The 16462-nt window shown below is 46.1% G+C and overlaps 1 protein-coding gene across 17 annotated transcripts in view; it reads right to left on the bottom strand.

Annotated features, from left to right (window-relative positions):
- Window positions 1-16462, bottom strand: part of mical3a (microtubule associated monooxygenase, calponin and LIM domain containing 3a) — a gene marked incomplete at its 5' end in the record, with an annotated part of 42435 nt that overhangs the window by 8959 nt on the left and 17014 nt on the right. For 5 of the 17 annotated variants that reach the window (XR_013772091.1, XM_079270802.1, XM_079270813.1 and 2 more), the window contains 17 exons: window positions 83-133; window positions 1164-1214; window positions 2099-2192; window positions 3266-3373; window positions 4173-4223; window positions 5975-6069; window positions 6160-8182; window positions 8264-8343; window positions 8433-8543; window positions 8691-8753; window positions 10480-10641; window positions 11304-11396; window positions 11692-11942; window positions 12310-12505; window positions 14966-15059; window positions 15248-15342; window positions 16065-16251. Coding sequence is in view for 16 of the 17 variants with exons in the window: in XM_079270802.1 (XP_079126928.1) it covers window positions 83-133; window positions 1164-1214; window positions 2099-2192; window positions 3266-3373; window positions 4173-4223; window positions 5975-6069; window positions 6160-8182; window positions 8264-8343; window positions 8433-8543; window positions 8691-8753; window positions 10480-10641; window positions 11304-11396; window positions 11692-11942; window positions 12310-12505; window positions 14966-15059; window positions 15248-15342; window positions 16065-16251 (3805 nt within the window). Of the gene's footprint in view, window positions 1-82; window positions 134-1163; window positions 1215-2098; window positions 2193-3265; window positions 3374-4172; window positions 4224-5974; window positions 6070-6159; window positions 8183-8263; window positions 8344-8432; window positions 8544-8690; window positions 8754-9939; window positions 10003-10479; window positions 10642-11303; window positions 11397-11691; window positions 11943-12309; window positions 12506-14965; window positions 15060-15247; window positions 15343-16064; window positions 16252-16462 lie in introns of all 17 variants that reach the window. The other 12 variants (XM_079270814.1, XM_079270817.1, XM_079270806.1 and 9 more) reach the window with 7 other exon arrangements.

The following is a 16462-nucleotide window of genomic DNA, read 5'->3' as shown; positions in this document are numbered from 1 at the left end:
AAAAGGGAGGGAGGGAGGGGGTTAGGAGGACAGATGGGTTAGCCATTAGGTTAGTTTAAAGCAACAGATTTGAAATACATACCGCCCAGATGCAAGTCCAGGATTTCACTGTAATTAGAATCTCCCCAATAGTCTACAATGACAGGGATATATTAGAGATAGGCGTTATTTCACACGGCCCCAAACTGGGCACACAAACACACGCACAAAATTCTCCAACAACAGCAAAGTCATGCATGTTCTTGCAAACAGTTCTTCCACACACGCACGCACCCGCTGCAGCAACACTCAGAAAAAAGAGAGTCCATCAGTACTCACCACAGTGCAAAATGCAGTCAGGCTGAGCAATACTAATTCATGATATTTATTTAAAAAAGAATAAGAGGCTGCAACATAGATTTGCTGTGTTGCTGTTTATTGGCTCGGTCTGTTTAATATCACACAAAGCCTCTTGTAATGCGTTGAGGAAATGATCATTGTTGCATTGCGTGCACTTAAATTTGACAAAGTTGTAGTTTGTGCCGCCAGCTCTCCAGTTACGTACGATCCAATCCATGTGCACAAGTGTTCGCTTGCAATAATTCAATCATTTAACACTTAATCGTTTCAGACTGAAAGAGCAGCTGAGTGTTAAGTGTGATCTTTGATTGCAACAGACAAAGTCACAAACAACTCTGGATTGCCGTTACTCACCACAGTAACATAAAATAATCATGAATGGAATATAGATACGATCTCAAAGAAGCATCTGTATCAAGTCAATCAGCCACAGCAAACGTTTGCAGAAAATATTGCAATAGCGAAGTTGTCAGCCTGAAAACCAATTCATATTTGATTTCTGGCATTCTGATTGTATTCATGAAATGTTAACGTGATCGGAGTCTTGACCAGAGTACAGAAACTCTCCTCATTGAGAGGCAGTGAAGGAGACCAAACACATCCAGAATGAGCAAACACAAATCTATGCCGGGACACACATTCTCCCGACCGCATGCAGCTCGGACCGACGACGGCGGACAAGTTATGAACGGACAAAGATCAAACATGTTGCAAACAAGGGAAATGTTGCAGTGTGTCACCACAGATGGAGCCTATACATAAACAGTGTGACATGTCATTAATAAAAACAAAAACAAAAGAGGAAACTACGGTAAATCTAATACCTGATCTTCTTTTGTGCTGTTTGGGTAATGTATAAGTACCTTTATACAATCCTTTAAGAGAGTAGAGTAGTAAACAAGTTAAAAACATACTCAAACAATTGGCTGGAGAGACAGCTGATGGGGAAAAGTAAAGAGTTATTTGGCTGGTAGGAAAATAGGCCGAATTCAAAGAAATGTTCATCTGCGTGCTGCATTTGCATGATAACAGCGGATATATTTCTCGCATACAAAACTGACATGGCGTAAATGATGCGTTATTACTACTGAGCGCTATTCATGCTTTTACACTCTGATAAAACTGTACCAAATAATGAACCGTGCTGCCCTCCAACACATAACGCATTCATCCCCTCGGAAATACATCGTCTGTGATAGTCCCTTGTCCGGACCGATTTAGGCTTATTACTTTGGAGGAACAAATGTCTTTTCTGCTCCACACAAGCCTACGCGCTGGAACGCCGGCTTCAGCGCGGCTGCATGAATTGGAAATGCAGACTGTGATCTCAACACAGTGCAAATGATCGCAGAGGGACAGCTTAGTTAATGCAGTGTCTTGGTTACATCATCCTAATCATCGATTTTATTATTATTATTCCCTTTAGAGCTTCTAGAACAGGCTGAACGCGTATCATGTAAAGATAAAACATGGGTCTCACGGAGCCAGCGCTGGCACCAATACAAGACTTAATTGCCACAAATCACTTGTAAAATGTTGATATAAAAATGGTTCCGAGCGTTATGGAACTCACGACACCCTTTGGTTCACTGAATGTGGGCAATTTGTCGATCTGCAGCAGCGCTACTGGTACACCACGACACATGGGAGATTGACTTAAAAAATAAATGAAGGTATCAGAGGAAATTTAAATTTAAATGGTTTCAAATCATAACAGACGTTTTTTTCCATATGGAGCAGGTGTAGACTGTACAGTTACCTGCTTCTCCTCTCAAAGCTTTCTCCACAGCCACGCCCCTCTCTTCCAGCTGCCTCTGCTTCTCCTCCACCTGCTCCAGCTGTCTCTGGATGATCTGAACGGACAAGAGTCACGGTATTCATGAAAAGCATGAAGACAGCCCTTTACAAACAATGGGAGTTCTCTCACATGGCTGCACAGAACAACATCGGCTACTAATTCATGATAACTTACTCGTGTGCCACACGTTTCGAAGGGAGACTGCTGCGGAGGTTACCTTCAACAGTTTACCCTCATTAAAGATAAACCTTTCAATGCACAGTGGGAGCGCTGCGAATTAAAGTCTACCAGCTCATGTGCCTGTAGAGCCCACACCCCGCTCCCTCTTGTGATTGGCAGTAAACGATAGAGGGGATGCAGCCTCTTAGGACGTGTGAGCGCGGCATGCATAATATCTCTTAAGGGCTCTGTTAATGGAGGCCAACGCCACAGAGGCCGGTGAAGAAGCAGGAACAACAAGTCAAGATCCCATTACTGCCACTTCTACTTAAACCTACTTTTAAACTTTTAATGCTGTGAGGAGAAAAAGTGAACCGGTATAAGTCTTAAGGACATATTTGCATTTTGTATGTCGCAGCTTATCCACTGTACAAAGAATCTTTTATATTTAATATTTTCATTATACTTCAGTAACTAAAATGTTGAATTATTGCAGTCATTTGCTGATACTTGTGGCTGTTATCTGGCCAAAAACCTCAGTGGGCAATAGGCGATGTCTTTGAGTGACCCATGTACAAATAGTTCAAATATGACTTAAGAAATGATGAAATGGTTCGATGCGGGTAAAGTGATGTACGGGGTAGAATGAGAGATGTACAAAACGAGCAGAAAACGGCTTAATCCAAAAGCCCCCCCCCCCCCCCCCTCAGACCCTTCCTCTGTCAGTGCTGAACTTTATCAGTGCCATGCAGCAAGAGGAGCTGAATAAGAAGCGTGGTTTGGGTTCTGCAAATAGCCACTAAAAGGGAAGAGGCAGAATTCAGGCCAGCTAACCGCAGCTCCAGCAGCAGAGACTTTAGCTGTATAGCTTAGTGCTGCGTCAGTGGACTGGAAGCCCGACTGCAGAGTTTCAACATCAATCACAGTGGATTTCCTAACCAAAATAGGAATGTGGCAAAGGTCAGTTACCTGGGCTCTGTGCAGCCTCTTGAGCTCCTCCTGCTTGGCTTGCCGCCGTGCAGCTTTCTGGACCCTTCGTGTCAGCTTGGCATTCAGCTCTTCCTCTGTGTAGGTTTTCTGGTGCAATAACAAATCAACAGAACGCGGGGTCAGAGAAGCCTCACTCACAAGCTACTAATATGTGGAGTTGACTCCATGGGGCCCTGGCCCTTCAGAAAAACTGAACAAGAGAGGAGAGGGGGAGGAAACTCATTACATAGGAGGCGAGGGACAACATTGACTCGCAAAATAAAATCTAGCTTGGGATATTTCAAACCTCACTCCACAGTATCTATCCACACACTACACATTATCTACAGGCTTTTCATCGTCCTACAAATTGCAATTTCAAGGTAGGGAAACGTATAACATTCGAGAACACAATGTGATGCAAATAACTCACATTTATAATCCTTCACATTGTGAAATCTTCCGTAATAATGGGCGATACAGTATGAGAGTAAGCTATTTGTGAGGACATTAAAAAGCTGGCATGAATCAAGAGAGAAGAGAGAAGCGCACTGGAGGAAAACGTCAAAAGTTATCCCTGTGACCAGACTGGAGTAGAAACAGTGGCGCAGTGACAGACAGGCAGGTTAATATCACACCAGTCAGAGAGGAGCAGCCCCTGATGTATCAAGAGCTGCAGAGGCACCACTGTGACCAGAAAAGTGAGCGCCATTGGAAAAGTCCATGTTTTAACAGAGCCGATGGCCAGCGGGGTGAGTGAGTGGGCAACTGCCGGTCCGACTGCCACATGCATATACAGAGAGGCCGGTTAGTTTTTAGGCCAGATGCACATGAAGTGTTATGACAGTAAACTGGCACATGCGCTGAGGGGGGGGGGGGTTATCAATGGGAACGTATGTAATACTACCTTTGTGGCGTACGATCTCTTGAACGCCAGTGCGTGAGGAACATAAACAGACTTGGGGAAGACAAAACAAAAAAGGGAGGAAACGATGAAGATTAAATGGGTTAATGATTATGTTAAATTGGTCAAAATTAAAGAAATTAAATGAAATAAAACAACTAGTAATTTAGCTGGTACACTCAAAAACAGGCAATGTTAATATCCCACACCAACACAACTAAATGACAAGGTGCAGCGACATTTTATACATCTGTGTTAATCAGAAATGAGTCGAACAAAACTAATTACAAAACATGATTCAGATTCTAACACAAAGGATTTCACCAGAAAGCAGATACACAGGTCTGTTATTTTCAGTCTACAATAATCTCTACGGCAACAAATCGAATCCACTCTCTGATCTAGAGACCGATGAACACCACAACAGTCACTAGAGACCAGTCTACTGGTTCCTGTGGGCTCTTATTAGATTGTGCATGAAGGCATGAAGCAGCTTTAACATCCTGCTACTGGAGCTGGATGAGGTCCAAATTCACATCACCATTATAAAATAACAAAATGTCAATTCTTCATATGGGTAGTAAACAGAAAGAAAAACAAAGTGGGAGCGTGTTTGAGTGCTTTTAAAAAACAATGGTTAATGAATTCATGCCTCTGGCCCTGAACTCGACTGTACCTAAACACACACACACACACACACACACACACACACACACACACACACACACACACACACACACACACACACACACACACACACACACACACACACACACACACACACACACACACACACACACACACACACACACACACACACACACACACACACACACACACACACACACACACACACACACACACAGAGCAGCACTGGAGACAATCATTTTGAATTTCAGTCATAACATAATAAATGCAAATGGATTCAAATAAAGGAACTTGTATGATGGAAATGTGGGTATTCTCTGCTGAATTTCTGCATCATCCTAATATTCCATCTGCATATTTAATAAATCCAGTCTTTTGAATAATCCCCTCATTTAGTAATGTTGCTAATGGGCATCGTGATGACGTTAACGCGTCGTATTGTGTGTTTTGTTCTGAGATTACCTGGGGGCCAGAATGTAAACACAATAAAAGGATGTATAAAGTATTGAAGAATAATTTGAGGTCGGTTTGAAAGCCAGAAGCAAGCTTTGTGTACTTAACGTTTTAAAACATAATTCATACATTTGCCTTTCTACAAAATTATGTTTCGATGAAATTCAAACTCATTCGACCCCTTTCTGCACAATACCTCCTCATTGTCCTTCTCCTTCTCTCGCTCAACCTCTTTTTCCCGCTCTCTTCTATTTTGACTCTCTTTCAACCTCTTCCTTTCCTTTAACTCCCTCCTTCTCGCCTCTTTAGTCGCGTCCCTCTGTAGGTCTGATACCGGGTCAAAGATGTCCGCGTGCTGCTGGCAGGGGAAGAAATCATTTCAAGAAAAACGGTTTTCAAAGGAACTGTGAAACAGCGAGGATAGATGTCACATTGCATCCTTTCCGAAGCCACAAATGTCGTTTCATTCACCAAGGTCTGGATATCTACAACAACAAGAAGCGGCGGCGGTGGTGGTGAGTCACATCCTCGTTTAGACCACTCCCTGGAGTTTGCTGCCTGGCTCCGAGCAGCTGTTCTCCACTGATTGTCAGCAGATGCCTCGCAGACTAAAATGTCTTGGCATTTTAGTCTGCGAGGCTATACGCGTCTCAATACCCCGTGATGAAGATGCGACATATTTGACTGCGTCTATTATTACTCACATCTGCCTTTGACCTCTGGGAGGACCTCTCCAGAACATCGTCACAGGACAGGTCTGACTCCTCGGAGAAGCTCAAGTTTCTGCGTGATTTCAAGTCTGTAACGAGGAAACAGTTTATGTTTTGTTTTCTAGAAATACTACAAACATGTATCGCGTTTAAAAGCTGCTCTGGATTGCCTTTCTTACCCGATGATCTCCCAATAGGAGACGTTTTCTTCTTCCCAGAGTCCTGAGTGGTGGAGCTGGAGGATGGCGTGCTCGGACAAGATTTATCTTCCTTCTTCTTTTTGTCCTTCTTGTAGCCCGAGAAGACAGCCTTCCACAGCGACTTGTGTTTGGGCGGGGTCTCGCCTGTGCCGGAGGGCCTGCTGCTGTCGTTCTTGGCTTTTTTCTCCTTCTTATTCTCGCGCGGCGAGAAGAGGGAACTTCGTTTCTTGCTCTTACCCGCGGAGGAGCCGTCCGACGAAGCCACCGAGCTGTCCAGACTCTTGTTGCTGCTGAAGAAGCGCTCGGGTAAAGCCTCTGCCTTCTTCGACTCCAGAGCTTTCACGGCTGACGTCTTCGGAGATCTGCCGGACTTTTTACTTTTTCCCGCAACATCTGGGGTTACGCTCCGGGCCGCTTTAGGTGAGGCACCCTTGTCTATTTCGGACTCTTTCATTTTATTTAGCTGCTTGGCCATGGCGTCTTTCAAGGCCTGGCTCTTAACGGACTTTTCTCTGGCCTTCATCCTCTCCTCTGCGATCTCCTTGGCCTCTGGGGAGAATTGAGTTGCCCTCTGGTTCTTTAGGGCTTGGTTGACAGGGATATTGGGTTTACCGTTTTCCATTGCTAGAGCCAGATGCAGCGGAGGTCTTTCCCTGCTGGTGGCTGGAGTATAGTACCTCTTCATGCTCGTTTCTGGCGTCCGCTCGTCGTAGGACTCCTCCACGTCGTCGGCAAACGGAATCTCCTCCACCGTCTCCACGAACGACTTCCTCACCTCCTGCGGCCGTGGCTTCTTCTTCTCCCTCATGACGACCGCCGGAGTCGTTTCTGGCGCTGCCTGAGGCGATTGGACCTTCCTGGGTGCGGGTTTCGGTGCAGACACGGGGCTCAGCTGGGTCCTCGGTGCGGGAACAGGACTCTTGGTCTTTGCCGGCTCTTTGGCACGCTCGGATGGAGGTCTTTCTGTTCCGTTGCTCCAGCACACCTGATGTCTCTGCTGCCTGAACACGGCTGGAGACTGATTAGCAGGCACAGGTGGTGGCGGGCTGGAGGGCGGGGTGAGCATGACGGAGTCGGACGTGTTGTAGCAGTCACTGTTTGCCGTCTGGCTCGTGGCCATGCTCCCATTCAGCCCCAAACCAGAGCTGCTGCTGAGGTCCCTCCTATCAGAGCCGTTACTCTTGGGCTCCGCAGGCGCAATGGGGGTGATGACCTGACCTTCAAGAGTGATGTTGAGTCTGCGGATGACAGCTCGGCCAGTGAAAGCAGGCTTCTGCTCCTCTGGCACATCTGGAGACGTGACGGGGGTGGAGTCCTGCGCTGGAGCAAGAACGACACTCTTCTCCAGGATTCTACTACTGCGGTCCAAAGGAGTCAGACCGAGGCTCTTCCTGATCTCGGCACTCTTCAACCAAAACTCCTCAATGATATCGGTCTTTTTAGACGGCGTTTCCTCCGTCGAGGAATCTATGGACTTGGAGGGTTCAGGCGTGCCCCGGTCTGTTTTGGTCACGGGCGTCGAAGTGACGCCGGGGACGGGCTGAGTTCGGACGGGAGAGTCGGAGGTGAGGGGCGACGAGGGTTCCTGGCAGGGCAATGGCTGAGCACAGATTGGGGAGAGGGGGTTGCCCGTGAGAGGGCAAATAGAGCGGTGAGGGTAGACAGGAGGTTTAGGGGTGCAAGTCTCTGGTAGGGGGGTGGGCTGAGAGCAGATCGGGGAGCCAGCGGGTGACTTGTCTGAGGGTCCGATGGGCGATCCGACAGGTGACTCGACAGCTGGAGAGTTGATGGGTGATTTGGTGAGTGAACTTAGGGGAGATGAGGCAGGGAGGTTGACAGGGGAAGCAGCAGTAGGAGTAGGAGAAGGATGCTGGACTGGAGCAGGTGAAGGGCACAGTGGGCTCTTGGCGGCTAGAGAAGGAGTTGAGCCCTCAGTCTTCCTTTCTTCGGGTATGAACAGTTCTGGGAAAAAGCGCATGCCAGGAGACTTCACCGGCGTTATCTGGAAAAACAACAGAGAAGATCAGGATGTAGTCACAACTAACATCACATACCTTCCACTTGAGGTGTGGAATTGTCTCACCTGTGGTTCAGGCTCTGGAGACGGTTTGAGTGAGGAAAGAACAAACTCTTCTTTCTGCATGGGGCTGATGCTGGATGGCTCTGAATGGAACAATAACAAAAATGGTGACTTTTTTTGTTTTTAATTCATGTAAAAATATCAATTTCGCTGAATTATTAGGGGCACGTACCAATACTGGAGGCCATTTTCAGATTTTGTGATTCCCCGTCTTCCTCGGGGAGCACTTCATACTCCGACTGGTGCAAACGAGCCTCAGCTTCCGCATCTGAAGGGATGTCATCTAGAATTCAGACACGTTATGAAATATTACATTTTTCCGCAACATTATATTGTTAATAATTCACATTCTTTTATTATAATAACAGTTCTTCGTGAACCAAAAATGCTGCGATTGAATTGTCACATTATTATTTGAACGACCGCTCACCCTCATCCATCTCGGTGCCAACATCTGGACTGTCTGCTTCTGCTTCCAAATCCTCATCGGGCTCTGACAGGACAATGAAATGGGAAGAGTCAACTGGGTGACACATTCGCTACAGACAACAGAGCAGGAACCTTTTTCAACTTCTTAACCATCACGGAACTCTTTTTGGAAAATTCTCCCTTTAGGCAAAATGTTAAAAAGGAAGCGCACCAGAGTTCAAAGACTGCTTAATAAAAAAAAAAACAGTTTTGAAGAGTGGAGCGCAGTTATAGGAAAAAATTAAAAGGTTGAAAAAAGGATGAAAAGGCTTCAAAACCAAAATCCATAGTTTTTTTTCGGAAGACAGCTTTTGAGGAAAGTTCTCTGGCAAGAAAATCATACATTAGTTTTGCGTACAAATGAAATCCTACCAATCAGTCAATAAATATGAAGAAAGGTTTTGGCTCAGAGCAGCATTAGTAATAGACACGTGCAAGCTATAAATTGTTAAATGAGCAAATGGTTAAACCAAGCAAAAGCAAAATGACATTGGTTAAGTGACGAGCAATAATCCCTCGTTGAAACACAATTTGATGGGAGAGACTTTGTTTCTAACAAAAGATGAAACCAATCTATTCAGTTTTTGAATAATATTACAACATTAACCATCACAGTAGACAGGCCTTTGCCCATGTGGGTGCACAGGTAAATCCTGAACGAACATCTAAGTCTCGTGGGTCTGAGCACAAGGATTGTCACTAAGCTTTTGACCTAGAATAGAAGTGTTGCCTATGAATCCAAATGTGTGTGTAGGACTCATTGCAGTCAGACAAGTGATTCAAAAGTCGATAAAATACCTCAACGGCCTCAATATCTGAACTCTGTGCGAGTACAAGTGCCATTGATGAGTTAGTCCAAAAGAAAATAGCAACAGTAATACTTCACACATCAGCGCCAGAAACACTTTGGTGTGAAGTGTTACGCCTTGATGCTCATCGGTCTCTGGAGTACATTTCATTACTGTACAGAGTGAAGAGAAAATACATGTTTTTGGAAGTTGGGGTAGGATAAGAGGTTGGATAAGAGGTTGGGTAGTGAAACGAGACTCAAAAAGCGCAGAGCTCTCAAGTGCGACAGCCTTGCAGCATGCAAGCTTGTGAGTTTACTGGCATCGGAGCGTGTTTTCCGCATGCTCCTGGAAAAGGCCAGACAGATAAGAGAGCGAGTCTAAGGCGGGCTGTCACGATCCCTTATAAGTCTGTGGTGCTACCTCCAGACATGGACTCCAACCAGACTCTCACTGCCTCGTGTCGGGCGGATGTGTGGGCAGGGGCTACGTTCAAACCAGATGATACAGAACAACGAGGGATAGATGGCAGGGAAATCACAGTAAAGTAATTAGACACGTGGGGACAGAACACAAAAGAACACAAAAGAACAAAGCGGAACAAAATCAAAAGGAACTGACAAGGGGGTTATGCGGTGCACTGGGATGTGGTTAAACATTTTGTTCACCGCAGCAACTCGGAACGACAAATGAAAAGACTGAACACAAAATAAGACATTCCAAGAAAAAAAAAAGAAGACAAAAAAATGACAAAAATGTACAAAATCAGAGATGATTATGAACGACCGGTGAGTTAGTTGGGGAGGTGGCTCCTCCTGTCGCAGACACAGACGTACGAAACAGAACAGCAGCAGCCACACTGGGTGAAACGAAGACACCCTGCACTGTAACCCTGTAAGGCCTAAAGCCTTGGACTCGCCCGGCAAAACCTTCCCAGGTGTTCAGCTCCTCTGGATGGGTTACCTGTGGAGGAGGGCTGCGTGAGCGCAGAGGGTTGGGAGAGTTGGGAGGCGGAGGCCAGCTGGCCCTCCTTGTCTCCCACAGAGTCCAGGTGGGTTCTCACCAAACCTGGAATGGCCTGGGGATCCACCGGCTGCAGGACTTGTTGGATCAGTAGGTTCCCGGCTAAATGAGGGTGTCAGCATACGGTGGAGTGTTGTGTTTATGGTGTTGTGGTGAAGTCGTGTTTGGTCCAAGAAATCAAGAGACAGAGACAGAGAGAGGAAGGCAGGTGTGCCGTAAAGGTAGGAGTAGATGAAAGAGAGAGGAGGGTGAAGGAGAAAAGGCAGAGAGACAGTTAGAATACAGTGGCACTAAAAGCAATCATCAGAGAGGCCGAGTAGAGCGAGGCTGCATGCACTCGACTGCAAACAAATCAAAAATCAAACCATACACTTCAAAGATATGAGGTTAAAGAAAGAAATAATATCCACATGTTGAAAACAACAATCCTGCCACTCAATGCCAAAACATAGCTGCAGCGCCTACGGGGGGGAAACACAAGAATCTCTCTGATTAGTGTATTGAACAAAAACAAAAACAGAGGTATTGAACAGGTCAATGGCAGCTTAAAATGGCTCACAGCAAAGAGAGCCACCTTTGAACACAAATTCTTTGTTAAAAACACAACTGCAAACAACAAACCAGAAAAACACAAGACGACAAAACAAAAGTAAAAGCCGCACACTTATTGTAGAAATCCTTTAAAAACTAAACCCACAGCAGCCAGGATTACATTTCACGCTCACAGACACTGCAAACGCATCCACAGGCCGTTGTGCTGCTACCTTTGAATGTACCAACATCGTCTTCGTCTGTCAAGTGCTTCTCCAGCCAAAGGCCTGACTGGAGCTCTCTGTCCCACGGGCAGTAGTCCCCCTCTGCCAGCAGGGGGAGACAGAGGCCCAACAGAAACAGAACAAAAGACAGATACACACATTCATGTGGGCACACAAACACAGTGGACATAGGGAGGGGGGGGGGGGGAGAAGGAGGGAGGCAGAACGGATGAGGAGGGCAATGTTTGAGACATTGACACTTCACATGAAACGGATTTGGAATAAAAGCAAGTGGAGTTTTGGGTATTAACATAACACCAAAGGAAACAAATTACATTTCCATTCTTTACAGGGACCGTCTTGAACTCGCACCCCAAGAGCCAAAAAACTAATTTACCATCGCTTGACTCCTCATCCTCATCTTCCTCCTCGTACTCTTCATCGTCTTCTTCCCCGTCTCGGCTGACGGCATCGGCCAGAGCCTCCACCTCGTCCTCCCCCTCGTCGCCTCTCAGCTTGGCGTGGAGCTCCACCGCCTCCCGCCAGGGAACCCCGCCGAGGTCCGAAGGGCTGAGAGGCTGCTGTTCCCCCTCCTCCAGATCCTGATCCTCCTGCTCGTCCTCCTCCTCCATGTCTGACTCTGAGCTACTGTTGGAGAACAGAGGAGTCCCAGTAAAGTGTTTGAACAAGCGGGAGGCAAAAACAGACAAGCCGCAGGGTCAGTGACGGAATGAACTTCAGCTTATTGTACAGTACGTGTGAGGTATTTCGCTCTCAGGCTGGATTATTCCATAAGTTCACCTGCAAACCTTTCAGCCGCTAAATGGACTCATTTATATCACTGAATGTTAGTTTGTCCCTAAACTTGATACCTGGAATAATGACCAACTAGAAACAATCCATCAAAGGATCAGCTGCAACAATCAATATCAAAATGTCAGCAAATTTGAAATCTCAGCATTCAACAACAGCGCCTTTTAAAAAGTGCACACCTCAGTTGTTTTTATGCTCTTACCTGGAGCCCAGGTCGGCGTTTGCGGCCTTGTCCAGCACACTGCTGAGGTTGTGCTCTGCCAGAGTCTCCTCTGGCACCTCCTCGAGCTCCTCCTCCCTCTGCAGGGACAGACGGTAGTTCTCCAACTCGATGCGCTCTGGAGTTCCCCGCAGACGTTTGGCTAGGCCGGGCTCCTGCAGTCCGTTGACCGCCGGTACTGGGGGTTGTCCATCGGGCGTAAAGGTGGAGGTGAAAGGGTGACATCGGGGTGGGCGGCAGGTTGGAGGGTAAGAGGAGCAGAGAGGGAAGAGAGCACAAGAAAAAAAAAAAAAGGCAACTGAGAATCATGTAGGTGCAACAGTGGAGAGAGGAGCAGAGGAGAACATCTCTGCAGTGCAGGAGCCATGCAGGGCTGACTGAAAGCTACTCATCAGCCTGTGTAAATAAACTGGACCAAAACAGATTCACTGAGACACTTTTTGTGGTAACTCCCGTGATTATGTGAACATAACAGCCTCGCAGCATTAAATCCATCACACATCCAACTATGCAAGTAGTGCATTCTCACACACATTACTTTGTCCCCACTGAACCAAACTTTCTATTTTAAGAACAAACTGACAAGGACACACCAATTGAAGATCTACAACTGAATTTATTGCAATAGATGATACTCCTACAGCAAATATTATCAACAAACACACATAAGTTTAACATTCTAAATGTATTGGGTCATAGTACAGTTGACAGTACCAGATGGGTGCCTTGCCTTTTTCCCCATCCTGAGAAGCAAATCTTAAAACTGCATTTTTAATTGGCATAAATTTGTCTTTCGAATTTACTTGGATATGAATGAAATGGATCAAAATAAGTATTTTTCACGTGGTACTAAACTTTTCGTCCCTCCATTTACTTAAATCGCTGTCGAATTTGGACAAAACGTCAATGACCCCATGTAAGTCCCACTTGAAAAGGGACAGGTGTGAGAGTGAATGTGTGATATTTGACCCTTGACCCGGTAGCACGTTATTCTGTGGAGACAAGGAATGTGGTCAAACTGCTGCAATGGTTTTCTATTTATTTCCCTGTAAATAAGGCAGCATGCCGGAAAACGCAAAACAGCTGTGAAGAGAAGTCCCCGAAATAATTTCACTTTCATGGGTCACCTTTCTACTAAAACCAAACCAAGCAACCCACGACTTTACAAATGCTTTACGCACCCTTTGGGGCTTTCCAATATCTACATATGTACCTTTAATATTTTAAAATAATGAATATTATCAACGCTATTAAGGGAATTACTAAAACATTAGGAATACTAGAAAATAAGTGTGGTTTAGAGGGATAAACTTCATCCAAAGAATATGACACAACATTTTGGTTAAAATGAATGTCGCATATCTTTATAGTATCAGTGAACTATTTAAATGTATAGCACTACACTTGCCACACAATGCAGCAGGACTACTCGTAACCTACTTACATTCAGACTCTTCTTTGTCTGTTAATCTTACCAGCCGGTTCAGTTCTTTCCAGTTTTGTTGTATTATACTTAATTATATGCAATCCGATTAACGTCGTAAAGACGCAGTATATTAAGCGGACCCAAGAAGGTCTTAGGAGCAATCGGTCGAGGGTGAGAGGCCGAGGGATGCAGGAGGAGAGGCCGGCCAGGATGGTCGGACAGAGGAGTGGAAATCACAAGAGAACCAATCACAGGGACTAATTCAAGCACTAGTCGAGCTCTCAGTTTTAAGCTGCTCTGATAGGAGGGGGAAAGGTAAAGCTCACAAAAGCACTGATACAGGCACTTCATCACAGTAGGGAGAGGTTTAGTAAAAAGGGATACTGGAGGTGCAAAACAGCTTACAGAGGAAGAAACACATCACAAAGCAGGCTCTAAAAAGAAACATCACACAGGAGGAGGTAGAGCTAAAAGAAAGCGGTCACAGGCCACAATCACAAGAGAACGAAGCTTGGCTCTTCATTAAAACACCAGCAGGCAAAAAACGTGTCCATGTAATTCACTTAGATGATGAGAACGTATTGCCAGTTGTAGGTTTTAGAAACAGCTGGCACGTTACTGCCAGATCGGATAGTAAAATCAGCACGGGAAGAGAGTTACAAATAGCGAATATTGCTGCCTGGAGAGCTGACCAGAAGGAAGTCTGACCAACTCTTTTTTTAAATTACCAAGCCAAGAAAAATTAATAAATGTAAGATGCACCATTCATTTCTAAAATCAAGCTGCCAGAGGGCTGTTTAACAGCCTCGACCAATCCCGAGTCATAAAACGTCTGAGACAGACAGAATGATGCATCTTCACGGTGTAAAAATCAATCACGGAGACGAGGAATCTCAAGATTTACATGAACAGGCCCTCGGGCTCAGTGAGTCAATACAGTCAGCTAAATCTACACAATCACATTAGTTGGCAAAGGAAGTAAGGAAGGAAGGAAAGGAGGGCCAAGAGAGTCATGCTAGAAGAGGTTGAGCAGGACGTTGATGGAGAAACAGCAGAAGAGGTAGATGCAGTAAGTACACAGAAAGGGAGAGTCTAGGGGGTTGCGTGCCACCTGGTGGCAGGTCCAGGAGAGCGTGCGGCGGAGGGTACGCAGCCGGACTCCCGCGCCCTTGACCAGACGGTAGGGCGCAGCAAGAGAGGAAAGTCGGGTACCTGAGGGCTGGAGCTCGGCCGAGGGCGCTGCAGCAGCCATCGCCCTGCAGGGGGCGTCCACGGTCGCCGTAGGAGTTTGGGGCGCCTGGTTCTCCTGCAAAGATAGACGACGTCAAACACGGCAAAGTCCCCCGAACTCAGCCGCTACTCTGCCGTCGGCGCTTGTGCACCTGTGCCTCAGCAGTGCATTTCGAAGACAAACAAAACAATTTCTTTCCTAATTATTGTGCCAGTGAATCCCGATTTCCACCGGGATTTGAACTAGTTAACAGAAACGGGTACCTTAGCAGTTACTGGAGTCGGGGAGGGAGCAGGCCTCTTTCTCTGAGCGTAGCCAGACAGGCGGTAGCAGTAGTGGGGCTTGCAGTAAAATTTCCCTGTTGGATAAAAGGAGACACGTAGCAACATAAGCAAATTAATCCAATACAAAAATAAATATATGCAATGCACAGTCTGCAAATTTCACCCCGCAGAGTCCATAGGCTTCATCTCTTCGGCAGAAGTACACTGTGTGTTTGTCATTTTGAATAAAAAGATCTTCCCCTTCTGTCTCAGCTCAGACCGTCAGTGGGTTCAAGTCCCACGGCTGACTCTGAAAAACAGCTTCTCTGTCTCAATAAACAATCTGCTGCCTGTCCTTCAGCACCTCCCCGAGAGGAAAAAAATGAGTCTGGACTCGGCTCTGAGGTCAATGTAACGTAACGTAAGCTTATGTCTATGAAGTTGAGATTTACATGAAGGTGTTGAAATGTCATACGGTCGTAGCATCTTTCAAATTATTCTTGTTTGTACAGAAAGGAGACGAGCCCGGTGAAGCAGTCTACGTGTTGCGTTCAGCTCGTTTATCTCAGCGTCTCCGGTAAATATCCATGGGGGGGGGGGGGGAGATAGCGGCGTGCATTGTCCATCTGCCGTAGTCTCTTTTTCTGATAGAACCACTAGAGAGCGCCAGAGTCTCACATGTTCAGATTGTACAGATTTGTTTTTTTCCTCAGATTGTTTTGTTTTTAATTCTGCTGTTGTGAAAAGTTTGGTGATCGGGAACTTTACGAAAAGTTAACAATCACAAAGATAAGAGAAAAAAAACCAGCAGTCTCACCGTCCTCCGCATCGAAGGCGTAGGAGGAGAGTCGTAGTGTGGTGCTACAGTATTCACACTTGAAGCAGCTGCGATGGAAGAACTTCCCCTCTGCGCTCAGCCTCTCCATCACGTACACGCGCTTCCGGCAGAAGAAGCACACATCGCTGCCACCGATGTTGACGGGGAACTCTTTTCTGAGTGAGCCCTGCGGAAGGATAACGCATTGATCCGTTGTTAGGGAGGAGAGGAGAGGCTTAAACACATCAACGATTTAACGGACATCACACACCAGGCCGCTGCTGGGCATTGAGCTATTCTATTACCCAAGGACAAGACCACAACAGAGCAAGTCAATGGTTATTTGTCAGTAGGAATGGGGATCTCTTATCATTATGAAAATGACCTACAAACACAAT

This window comes from Melanostigma gelatinosum (genome assembly GCF_949748355.1).
Source record: "Melanostigma gelatinosum genome assembly, chromosome: 1".
Lineage (NCBI taxonomy): Eukaryota > Metazoa > Chordata > Actinopteri > Perciformes > Zoarcidae > Melanostigma > Melanostigma gelatinosum.
Note: the sequence above shows the minus strand (reverse complement) of the source record. Positions and strands in the feature narration are given on the sequence as shown.